Raw genomic sequence first — 13,330 nt, 5'->3', positions numbered from 1 at the left:
GTCGAAGATGCTTTACTTCCCAATGGCTCATAGCGCTTTCGGGTCGACTCTTTCGCCGGGTGCTTCGACTCGCAGCGTTTAGATTTTTTGGGCTTTTCACCCGGGGTATCACCCTCAGCTGACTTCGAGGGGGCTGAGGCCGCTTTCTCGAAGACGCTTAGCATCTTTTTTTCTGAATTCCTCCCACTCAGCCTGAGAGCTGTGTTTTGTGGGGCAATTTACTCTTTCAGGGGAACTAGAAGACGACGACAAAGGAGATCTTCTACGTCTCTTTTTCGAGTGTCTAGACCTCGACGAGCGGTGGGAGCCACTTCGAGACCTAGACCGAGAATGCTTTCGACGGTGAGGAAACAAATGTCTCGACTCTACCGCGGAAACTTTCGAGGAAGTTAAAACTGACTTACCTCTCTCGAGCTTCCCCTTACGCTCCTTCAAGGCTTTCGCCGTCATGGATAGGCATTCCTCACACTCCGAACACTGGTGTTCGATTCCAAGACACCACAAACAGATCTTGTGAGGATCCGTCAACGACATTTTCTTCCCACAGTCTCTGCATTTTTTGAAACCGGACCGAGGAGTCGTCGGGTCGGAGGAGGAAGCCATCGAGTACGAGTCGGTTTTCTCGAGGAAATATGAATATATTTCGACTGACGAACTGAGCAACGGTATTCCGAGGCACACAAAGCGCGGAAAAACGGAACTGAGAAACGGACGCTGCGTGTGGCCATTTATAGGCATGATGACGTCGGCGTCGATACGGTGGCTGTTGAGGAACACCTACTCGACGGACGTCGACGCACAGAGCCCTCTTCTGCGAAAATATTTTCCGAGGCCAGCAAGCTGGAGATACAAATATTATAGATAAGGAATACGTCGGAGGACACAATCCCTTCGAAAGAACACGTTGCATAACTGAGTAGCGATCCAGAAACATTGAGGATGACTACTTTCCAAGCTACTCTCTGATACTTTCAGATGCTCCAAGACACAAGATCCTCTGCAACAATGGGAAATATTTGAAAGCTTTGAGGAGGATCCCATAAAGCAAAGCAGCAGTTACTTACCGAGGGGGAAACATCAAAATTCAACGCTCAAAGTACACTCTGCTAACAAGGATCTTCCATCCGAGGTCCTTGTAATAAAAGAACCGGTCAAGAGCGACGACTTAGAAGGATCCCATGCTATCTGGATCTTGGTCTTACACCCAGGCTAGGTAAATAAACAGTTAAAGATATTGATGCTGAGTTTGAAACCTTGGCAAGAAATTGAAAAAAAGCTTCATGAAAAATGGAAAACAGATAAATGTCTGCCTGAGCCTAATATATTGCCTGTGCAGCAAATGAACCTTACAATTTAGAATGTGTGTAACTGCTGTACGGGGCAGCATATTTTATAATGGAATTTGAGGACATTGGAGACTATGCAACCATAACAACTGTCCCCAAACCTGTTCTCTCCTTAACACATTATCTGGTGCAACTGATACCAATTCGAGAGGGTCCAATAGTGAAAGAGACAGCTGCTAAAGAGATGTCTAGCAAGGTATTTGCAGGAGTCAAACACATTACTGCAAAATATATATAGTACAAACTTTAAAGTACAAACAAAAGTTGGAATTTAATAGTAAAAAAATGTTTCCTGCCTTGTTTATTTGAGCGGACACTTACATTTTATGTATATACAAACAGAAAGACATTTACATACACACGCATTTTAAACTACACAATGCTCTTGAAGAAAGCAGCCATGCTGCTGCAGCGACAGACCATGTCCCATGCGTACCAACAACTTCAGCTTTTGCTCGGAGTAGTAGCAACATAGAAAGGAACAATGTCTCAGTCCAGTTCCTGACAGTTGTATATACATTCAATGAAAAAGGGCCATCAATCCCTGCCACAAGGATTGAGCTGAAAACCTCTGTGACTTTGCACAATGGTCAATCCGTGGAAGGCCCTTGCAAAAGTCTTTATCCATCTGAGATACACTGGATGTCCATGACAGTGAATGGCAAAAATGAATACACTTGTGATGTTGAGTGGTTGAAAATACAACCACTGGACAGTAAATGGTTCATCCGTTCAGGCAACCAGCTTTATTACTTTGACACATGCCAAAAATTCATCTCAAAGAGACTTCTCAAAGTTGACATGGCAGCTTCCTGAGTGGCTTTGTTTATTCTGGGGTGATGCGAAGGCCAGGTCAAGCAAACATAGCAGCCGGAGGACCATGGCATAATTTACATAATGTCAAGTCAATTGAATCACATTCTGGATTAACAGTCCTCTTACATCTGAGCAAAGAAGGTGCAGGGTACAAGGCATCTCCACAGCACTGTTGGCTTATTTAATTCAGAACTCTGCACTCTGCACGTCTGCTATTATGGCAGTGTCAGGTTTATGAAACAAATCCAGCGTCAAGAGTTGGAGGGATGCATCTTGTAGCGTCCAGTGTTTCACCTACTATATATAGATCCACAAAACAACCTTTCATTTTCTTCTGGAAACTTTGGAAAAAGCTTAAAAAACACAGAACAATTCTGGTACATAATAGTCTCAATCTTTTGCAGGCCATGGGTGGCATTCTCACAGCTTATGATGTGTTTCCAAGGGGCACTTTGCATTGCAGCCTTCCTGATGCAATGTCTCTCCAAACCATGCCCCAGGAGAAGCCTTTATACTGACACTAGCGAAGAATGGACAGAGCAAGGACGGGGGCCGGAGGAAACTCGCTGTTCTCTCCTAGCATACGCTGAACACAGATGGGGTCTGTGCCTTATATTTCTCGTGAAAAGCCTTTAGAATTGGAACCAGGTTTAGGAAAGTCGGCCGACAGGTGGCATCTGACTCCCAGCTGCTTGTCATCAAACGGTAGATCTGAGGGAAAAAGAAAGATTTTGCAATTAATGATGGGTAAATGAGAAATAACGTAACATCAGAGACAAGAAGTAGAAATATGGGTAGAGATAGGACATGCACACACTGTATGAATGGATGAAAAGCTGCTTGATGGAAGTAGGAATGTCCATGTATGGACATTGTTGCAACACAATGTGTGGACATACAGGTATTTCCAGTACACTATTGTGTGGTACAGCACAGATTTACCGTCTTTAGTGGCACAATAGATAATCAGAGAGAGGCGTAGCTCTGCCCTATTGGACTACTACTGGAAAAACAGTCTAATCCTGACATTTGGCACCACCACATTTTCAAGTTCTGAAGAGATGCCCTTAGCACAAAACATGTGTAGACGAATGGAGTCATCTTAAAAAGTGAAAATGTATTTCTGAAAAAATAAACACCTGTGTACACTTAACACTGCATTTGTCAGGTGAGAAAAGGAATTTTTGAAAAGCTGTTATTTTCAAAATCAAATCATAATGTGAACAATTGTGATAGGGAGCAGGCTGTCCTTCACTGCTTCCAAACCCGCAAAAGTACCCTTGCAGAAAGATGGCAATCAATCGGAGACTGCATGTAAACGATGTGGTGGGTTGGAAGAAGGCGTCAGACACGTTGATGACATTCGGTACTGTCTTTAATAAAAATTATAAGAATAATACCAATCTCCCCCTTTTGCTAAAGGGAATACCCTACTTATCTAAAGGAACCAAAGGTGCTTGTCAGAAGTCAGGAAGTCCAAAGTAATGATTTCCTCCGTCCAAACTAACTATCTGACCCTAGCACTAATACAACTAAAGTAAATAGGCCAAGAGAATGACTCTTCATCCCCTGGTCTTCTCTTCTTCTTGATTAGTCTTTTTATGTACAGGATTCTTTTTGGCTCATATAATTCTTAGCAGAATCTCCTTTGATAGTCTCTCTCGTCTCTTGTAGTCCTTCTAAACGAATCTTGGGTCTCATGATTTCTGTGGCCCTATCTTTGGTGTACTTTTCTTTCCAGTAGGTCCTCACACTCTTGTCATCACAGATATGTTCTTCCCTGTCTGTATCCTCAAGCTTTCCTAAACTATGTTTTCCTTGATTCCCTTTTAGGCTTTCTTTGCCATGGATTCTCTCTCTGAGGGTGTCTGCTCTTTTATCTTGTTCCTGGTGAGCTTTATCTCGCCTCTCTCATTATGTATTTTTGGGTTGTACTCTCTCCTGTCTTCAAATCTAATGATATAGGGTGGTTGCCCTTCCTCCCAGGGTTTTAAATCCCAGTCTCGGTTGGCTCTGCACCTGGGTTGGTCAAATCTCCCTTTTATATATTGCTCACTTTGTTTGAAAACTATTTTTCCTATGCTATCTCATCCTCAGGACTGGGACGAGTTTCTCACTTCAAGTGACACTGGTCTTCCCCGATCGGATTGTTTATGATTTGCATTATCTATTTTTTTACAGTTCCAATCATTATATTTTATATTTTCGCTCTTGTCCTTAGGAATTGGACGAGTTTCACAAATATAATGATTCCCCAGCGGCCTCCCGCTATTCCCGATTCCACCAATACTTCTCGCTGTGCGGGGAAAGGCTGCAGGACTCAGCTCTCGCTTGGGTACTGCATCTCGCTGCTCGGATTCTCGTTCGATTTCGCGCCGTGTGCCTGCCTTCTGCAGACGCTGGCGATCAGATATTGTTGAGACTTCTCATCTCGGTACTGTTCCTCAGGCGTCCTGCCCACCTTTCTCCAAGCATGGTCACGCCACTACTAGGTATTTATTCCCTCTATTCCTTCTCATATCGCTTCCTTTGCAGATGCATTCACATGGGCTCTGGCTTCTTCCACTGTGTTTCTCGGTCTCTTCGAAAGTCGTGGGCTCCACAACCTGAGTTGACTCTACCTTCTATTCTGACTCGTCCAAGTTAAATACACGTCTCTGGTTAAAGAGACATCTTCCTTTCTTTTTCCACACATGTTTCTATTCACATTGTCTTCAACCAAAAGCTGCCACACTACGCTCTATAGAAGATAGTCCCATATGACATGCATTACTTACCGTAATTGCATTTCTGATGATTGTATCTGCTTAAATTCACATGCTGTACATATAGTCCGATATCTAGTGGTAATCACAGAGTATTGCATCTTGTTTTACGAGGCTCGAAAGGGGACATTGACATGGGCATGCCTGTAACACTATCCCTAAAGTGACGTGTAGTGTACCCAAAATCCCTCACGTGCCAAGGTCCCTCCGATTATATTTTTTCTGCCGTGAAGCAGCCTTATGACTATCATGAGTGAGTATAGAGAGAGAGAAGTAGTAGTAAGATGTCTATGTTCCTTCCATCTGAGTGGGGAGGAAGGGCGGGCGCATGTGAATCTAAGCAGATACAACCATCAGAAATGCTATTACGGTAAGAAATGCATGTCTACTGATGCTTGTGAATCTGCTTAGAATCACATTCTGTGCATAGACTAGCGAGCAGTACCCGGAGTTGGTGGTGGGACGTGAGAAGGAACAGTAGTGAAGAGATGTCTTAGTACCAATCTCCCACCTGAGAATCAGACCTAGAGTGAGTGTCCAGCCAGTAGTGTTTTGTAAAGGTGTGCACAGAACTCCAGGTTGCCGCTTTGCAAATGGACTCGAGAGGAACATTTACAATGAATGCTCGGGAAGCCACAGCGCCCCGAGTAGAGTGTGCTCTATGCTTAAAGGGCAGATCTCTTTTGGGCAGATCTCTCTTGGCAAGAGTGTAACAGAGAGTGATGCAATTAACAATCCACTAAGAAATGGCTGATTTAGAGACACCTTCTCTACCAGCCGCCACTGAGAAAAAAAACGGGTTGGTTTTTCTTAGTGGTCGAGTTCTTTCCAGATAATATTTGACTGCCCTGTGCACACCCAGTGTGTGTAGGCTTCTTTCTGCCACATTAGTGGGATTCTGGAAGGAAGAATGTGGCTAGTTCTATTTATTGGTTCACATGGAACTTTGAAATGAACTTGGGCCAAACCCTGGGTGAATGCACAGAACCACCTTGTCATTGTGGATAGTGACAAATGGGTCTAGAACTGAAAGGGCCTGTAGTTCACTAACTCTTCTTATTGAAGTGACTACCACCAGGAAGGCGGTCTTGTAAGTGAGTGCTTTAAGGCTAGCCTTATGCATCGGTTCAAAGCGAGATCCCATTAATCTAGTAAATACCACATTTAGGTCCCATCCGGGAGCTAGGTTTGAAATCGGGGGATGAAGCCTTTCAACCCCTTCCATGAAAGCCTTGATTATTGGGATCTTCCACCACAAGACACCTTTTTGGGACGTGGTATATGCTGAAAGTGCGGCTAGGTGGACCATCAGGGAATTAAAAACCAGACCCGAGTCCAGTAGGTGAGTCCGGTATAATACAATATGTGTTGGTGAGAAATCTATAGGATTGATGCTCTTGGAATTACAACAGATGACGAAGCGTTACCATTTATTGGAGTAGCAATGTCTGGTGTTAGGCTTTATTGCTTCTTTAAGTATGTCCATGCATCTCTGAGGAAGTTGGAAGTGCCCAAACTCTATGACTTCAGGAGCCAGGCCGGTAAATTGAGAGTTTGCGAGTATGGATGGAGTGTGTCACCCCTGTCCTGCGATAGCATGTTTTATGGACAAGGTAGTTTCATCGAAGGGGAGATTGATATCTCCATCATATGGGAGAACCAGGGTTGGCGGGCTCACATTGGGGCCACCAGTATCATCGTGACTGGTTCCTGGGCACTATCTTGTTGAGTAGGGGAGTCGGGGGAAAAGCGTAAACTAATTTCCCTGACCATGTTATCAAGAGACTGTTCCCCTTGGAGCTGTTCTGAGGGTACCTGGAGGCGTAATCTGGGCATTGTGAGTTCTCCAGAGTTGCGAACAGGTCGATCTCTGGGAAACCCCATTCTGTGAAAACATTGCCATTCATACTCTGTGGGTAGCGGGAAGTCTCTGTGGAGTACATCCACCAGAAGATTGAGTTACCCTGGAACATGTTGAAACAGGACGAACATCTTGTGTTTGAGAACCCATTTCCATATGTTTTGGGACAGTTTGGATAACCCCGGAGAGTGTGTACCCCCCTGTTTGTTCAGGTAATACTGCTGTCCATGAGGACTAGTGCTGTCTTCCCCTGTAATTGTGTCTGAAAGGCCTTCAGGGCATTGAACACTGCTAATAGCTTCAACAGGTTTATGTGGTTGGATGCTACTGTTGGGGACCAAACGCTGTGCGCTGTCTGCTGGAGGAGGTGAGCCCCCCCAACCGGTGAGAGTTGCGTCTGTTGTGAGAGTGGCTTCTACTGCGGGCATGGTGAAGGTTTTCCCCTTCAAGAGGTTTTCCCCCAACCACCACTGCATAGAGAGAATGAGGGCTGCCGAGACAATCACTATATCGTTCCATTGTCCGCTGGCCTGACAACATTGGCTGTTGAGCCACTCTTGCATGGGGCGCATGCGCAGTCGTGCGTGTGGGACTAAATAAATGCAGGAGGCCATCATTCCTAACAGTCGCATGGCCTTGCGTACTGTCACCTCTCGACTGGCTACATATTGAGGGATCTGAAACAGCATGTTTTCAACCCTTTTGTTGGAGGGGAAGACAAGGCCATCTTCTGTCCGAATCAGAGCGCACAGAAATTGTTTGACTTGGCTGGTGTCAACGCTGGTGGTCTTCTCGTTCACGGAGAAGCCCAGACTGAAGAGTAGATCTATATTCTTTTGGGTGTTTGAAAGGCATGTTCCATATGAATCTCCTGTTATGAGCCAGTCGTCGAGGTAAGGATAAACTAGGATGGATGCCTGCGCAGGTGAGCGGCCGCTACTGCCAGCACCTTTGTAAATACCCATGGGGCTGAGGCAATGCCGAAGGGAAGGACCTTGAACTGATAGTACTTGTCCTTTATCATGAACCTTAAGTATTTTCTGTGCGTTGGCAACATTGAAATATGAAACTATCCATCTTTCAGGTGCAATGTTGCTATGTAATCCCCTTGTGTTAGTACAGGGATTACCTCTTGCAATGTTATCATTCGAAACCTTTGTGGTTTGACAGATTTGTTCGATGGGTGCAAGTCTAGCACAGGACGCATGGTGGCATCCTTTTTGGGTACAAGGAAGCACACTGAACAAATACCCTTGTTTACCTGTAGAACGGGGACGACTTTGATTGCGCCCTTTTTCTGCAGGATCTCGACCTCTTGCAGTAGGATCTTCAGATGCTCTGGTGACAAACGCCTGGACCTTGGTGGTTGGTATCGAGGTGGTCAGCTGAACTCGATACAGCAACCATGGGTGACGGTCTTGAGCACCCACTCGTCTGTGTTAATCCCCTCCCATGCGTGGAAGAATGATGTTATCCATCACCTGACCGGGGAGATATGGGAGGGGACCCGGATCAGCAAGTCATTTCTGACTGGAGGCCGGGGAGCCTCCATGGGTGGTGCTCCTACCCCTTCCCTTGCCACGATATTCATTCCCATCACTGGTGATTACACAGCCGATACCAAATCCTTGAATGATGTTTATCTGGTCATTCAGGCCTGGATGGCGCAACACGAACTATGCCTTAACGACGACAAGACAGAGCTCCTATTACTAGGATCATCTCAACGTCATAATAAATTAGACCAAGCCTGCACGTCTTTCATCACTGACGGTAATGACATCAAGGTCTCTAAAGACACTAAAACTCTAGGCGTCTATATGGACTCTACCCTTTCCCTGAACAGACAAATAAATGCAGTAAGGTCGGCATCGGCATATATATGCAAACTTATCACTGCCTGCAGACCTTTTCTGAACCTCCATAACTGCATTACCCTCGCAAGAACACTCATGTCCAAAATAGATTTCTGCAGCGCCCTCTAACTGGGGACTAGCCAGTCTAACCTCAATAAACTGCAAACTATCCAAAATAATGCCATAAGGGAAGCTCTCAATATCCCTAGACGGTCTCACATTTCTAACGTCAGATCTGATCTACGTTGGCTCCCGGTAAAACAAAGAATTGCCTTGAAAACTCTAGCCTTGACTCATAAATGCCCCACCTTACCTCTCCTCTCACCTTACACTACACACCTCCTCACGACCCACCAGATCAGCTCAAACTCACAGCCTAATCCTGCCCAGATTTAAACTCCAAAAAGCGGATGTGTGAGCTTCCCTGTCCTAGCTTCAAAACTCTGTAACACACTGCCTACCTCCATCAGAACTGAGTCGTTGTTCCTAACCTTTAAGAATAATACCAAAACTTGGCTGTTCACGCAGAACCTATGAGGCTCCTTCACTTAAGATGTGCTACCGACTTGTGATATATTTCACTTGTGTATATATGTTAATTTGTACCTGTATTGTAATTTGTAAATTGTAATTTGTGCATTTTGTATATATTGTAACCTGTATCTAAGAATATGCACCCGGTTGCCCAGGGGCCTGGCTGCGCTTTACAAATAAACTAAACTTCAAACGGTGCTGTCCTCTAGACTGATATTGGTTTGAGGCAGCTGACTCCTGTCCTGTTTCCCCTTCGTAGTGGTTGGGTGGGGAACGTAGGAAAGATTGTCCGCGAAAGGAGCAGCGAGAGCTTCCACTTCACTGCTGAAAAAGACTCTAGTTTAATGACTTCAGAGTCTCATGTTCCTTCTTCGCAGTTTCTAGTGCCTCATCTGCCGCTTTCCCAAACAGATTAATTCCTCCAACGGTTTGTTAATGAGGGACGCCTGGGTTTCTGGCTTGAAACCCAAATTTTTCAACCATGCATACCTCTTCAATAGGGTACCTTGGGCAGAGTTCTCCCTGCTGTCTCTGCAGCATCTAGGGTGTTCTTAAGAATATTATGATTCACCTGCCTCCCTTCCGACACAATCGCCAGCAGGCGTGACCATGTTGGCTCAGGGACCACTTGCAGGCCTTCTTGGAGCAGATTTCACTGAACGTCGCTGTAGCTGGCCAACAATGTAGTATTGTTGGCAATTCTGGTGGAATAGGCTACCGCAGTTATGACACGCTTCCCCCAGGGCATACAACTTCTTGCAGTCCTTGTCCGGTGTGGCTTCGCCCGTGGACAAGGGCACTCCTGCTCTTTTTCTAGTCGTAGTCACCGCTAGGGAATCTGGTGTGGCATGTTCCCGAATGTATATAGGGTCTGTAGGTGAGGGACGAAAACGATTCTCAACCCGTGGGATCACAACTCGTGTTTGCCATGGTGTCAGCAAAGAAGGGACGATACACCGTTTAATGGAGTTCAGTAAAGGTATAGCCTGGCTTGTAGGTAGTTTCTCTTTCAGAATGTCCTCCATGAAGTCGGAGTCTTGCACTGCTTCTTGCGTGGCAATCTGAAAATGTTCTGCAGCTTTCTTCAGAATAGCATTAAATGCCATCTGATCATCTATGGGAGATGCCTGTCTTATAGGAGATGCGGGAGGATCCATGCACAATGTGTCAGGATCAGGTTTATTGGTCGGTGACAGCCATGGTGCATTATCCACTGGCTGCTCATCCGCCCAATCTGGGGCCTGGTGAATACGGTCCTCAAAGGGATCATCTTCCTGTACATAAGGGTCCTGTGGAACCTCCTCTGGTTCCGCCAGGTCAAACACCTCCTCATGAAGAGGGCAGGAGGTCCTTTGAAACTAAGGGGGTCATTCCGAGTTGGGTGGTAAGGGATACCGGGCACCGTTAAGGAGACCGGGACCGGTAATCCCTTACCGCCCAATTCTGAGGTCCCTTAGCGAGAGCCTCAAAGAACGTGGGTCCCCCTAAGGGACCAGGGCGCTAATAACGGGCTTGCTAGTCACAAGCCCGTTATTAGCACCCTCCCCATTCCCATTGAGCCCTATGGGGGCTCAAATGGGAATGGGGAATGGTTTGTTCAATGGGGACTTACCATTCCCTCCAGGGTTGGAATGGACCAGTAAGTCCCCATTGAACAAGACCGGACTCTGACACGGTATGGGAGGCAGCCATGGTGATAATAGCACCATGGCTACCGCCCATCTCGTAATGACCCCCTTAGATACAGTAGGGTATAGGTCTTCCTCACTAGGTCTTTTAGGCGTAGTAAACCTTTCTGAAAAGTCCAAGAATTTTGAGAATTTATTCATACACCTCTCAAATCTGTCCCTGGTTCATAAAGATGCGCCAGAAGGGTCTGGAGGGGGAAGGGCTCTTCTTGGAGATCTGTGTGCTTAGTCCGTAGAGATTCATCTGAAAGAATCTTTGCCAGAGGCTGTGGACCTTCAGAATAGCCTTTCGGCCTTTCTCTGTGTGTGGACGTGTCCCTCGACCGGTCTTTAGGCCTATAAGCCGCTGAAACGATTCTTGCGAGACTCTCGTGGCTGTTTGGCGTATCGGATTTCAACTGTTCTAGCGGCTTCGCCGTAGCTTTCGACGTTGACGGAACCTTCTGCGTCGGCACACTCTTAAGAGGCGTCTCAACGCTCTTATGAATCTTGGTGCTGACGCACTTGTCAGTGGAGTGCTCGGACGCATGCCGCCGAGGCGGTTGCGGGGAGGGCTGCCGACCCTGTGAATCGGTGGGTTCCGTCGAGGAAAGCGCCATACCCGTTGGCATCTTTGACAGTCTCGACAAATCTGTCGAGGCAGTTTGGGGGGTTGCGTGGCTGCTCTGAAGATAGGTCGATGGCATCCGTGGTCATCTCGAGGTAGATACACATCGCACCTCCGGTGCATGTCCTTCCAGGGGTACTTGCCTTTACAAGAAGGGCAAAATGTAACAGGTGTCATGTCCATAGCTCAGGTTTATAGTGACAGCAAAACCAGAAGGGAAGAGAGGGGAGAAGGAAATACATTCTTGAAAAGAAATAGAGCCCAGACCCCACTTTCCCTACTGTTTAGGCCTGAACAGAGGGCCAAGGCCACGCAGTCACCAGCGTCGACCGGAGCACCAGCCGTCAAAGTCTGGAGTATTTGTCTTGGGCGGTGCTAGATAAGTAGTTGTCGATGAAGGGGACGAATATATATAAACGACCAGAGGTCGTGGACATAGATATTAATTTGCAATTTTTTAAAGCTCTGCATTAGGCGATCAGCTAGCTGGTCTGAAAAAAACAATCTGAGGGACCTCAACGCGCAAGGTATTTTGGGTACACTACACGTCACTTTAGGGATACTGTTACAGGCACGCCAATGTCGACGTCCCCTTTCGATCTTCGAAAGACAAGATGAAATACTCCATGATTACCACTGGACGTCGGACTATATGCACAGCATGTGATTCTAAGCAGATTCACGAGCATCAAAAATGCGTCTATACTAGTTGACTTAGAAAGTTCCTCACAAGAATGGGAGTCCTTGTCTCCAAAGGGGGAGTCTCTCATGGTGAGGTGCCACTTGCCTCAACCCCTAGTAAGTCTTGTGAAGCAGGCTCACCTCCATAACCTCACGGCGGGGGGTCTCCCCCTTGGGGGAGAAGGGAGGGATATCCACGATTCATCGTAACCATTATGTTGAGGTTCACCTTCTCTGCTAGTCACACTAGTAAATAGCCTGACCACTAGGTCTGCTGGCTCCAGACTCATCACTCCCAGGATCTATTCCGTGGCAAAATAAATATCTCTATACCTTTCCAGCATAGTTTCTAAAAACTCTTTTTAGTGATACTATTCCTACAGATACTACTAAAACCAACTCTGGACCATTAAACATCAAGAACTGAGTGTAGGAACAGGGTTTCCTCCCTATGTACTTAAACCCATCAATCACTCACTCTAAGGAGTTTAAAATAAAGGTTTTGGCAGCCAGCCAATCAGGTTGGCCCCCAAAAGCCAGTGAAAACCCAGGTCCATCCCCACAGGAAGTGTAATAATCTTGCTAGCGAGTGGTCTAGACCAGTTCAAACCACTACAGAGAGCGCCAGGATTGGCTCACAAAAGGCCCATGCCTGCACAACAGCCACTTAGACCTGCACAATTGTTTCCCAGACCAAGGTAAAGCCCTTAATAAAATAGCAGAGAGGAGTACTTAAAAAACAATTAGTAGCCTAATGGTTACCTAGAAGAGTACTGTGACAAATCACAGGAATGTGTCCCATCTCCCCAAGGGGAGCCCACCCCTATGAAGCTAGGTTGGTGAGCCTGCTCTGCAATACCCTCCCTAGGGGTAGAGGCAAGTGGGATCTCATCGGGAATTCCCTCAAAACCCTCTTCATCATACCTCTGAGAACATCTATTGTGAAATCATGAATGAGGAAGAAACTAACACCTGCTATTGTAAATCAGAAACAAGAAATATCTCTTTTAATGAAATGTCCCATTTCACTGAAACAAAGAAACCAAGTGAGAGTAATAAAGAAAGGCCTACACGTATGCCGTGGAGGTCACAAGTATGCATGAGAGAGATAGAGGGAGGTGATTGAGAGAGAAAAACCCTCTGCGTTACAAACCGGGGCTGTTGCTGGTCGCAGAC

General features: G+C 46.2%; 1 protein-coding gene across 2 annotated transcripts in view; it reads right to left on the bottom strand.

Moving 5' to 3' along the window:
• Positions 1-1,591: 1,591 nt before the first annotated feature.
• TYK2 (tyrosine kinase 2) overlaps positions 1,592-13,330 on the bottom strand; it is a 1,212,497-nt gene continuing 1,200,758 nt past the window's right edge. For both annotated transcript variants that reach the window (XM_069604089.1, XM_069604090.1), the window contains exon 24: positions 1,592-2,873. In XM_069604089.1, the coding sequence (XP_069460190.1) occupies positions 2,739-2,873 (135 nt within the window). In that variant the 3' untranslated portion in view covers positions 1,592-2,738. The remainder of the gene's footprint in view (positions 2,874-13,330) is intronic.

This window comes from Ambystoma mexicanum, chromosome 3q (genome assembly GCF_040938575.1).
Source record: "Ambystoma mexicanum isolate Mex_15411 chromosome 3q, UKY_AmexF1_1, whole genome shotgun sequence".
Taxonomy (NCBI): Eukaryota; Metazoa; Chordata; class Amphibia; order Caudata; family Ambystomatidae; genus Ambystoma; species Ambystoma mexicanum.
The sequence above is the reverse complement of the archived record's forward strand: the minus strand, read 5'-3'. Positions and strand labels throughout refer to the sequence as shown.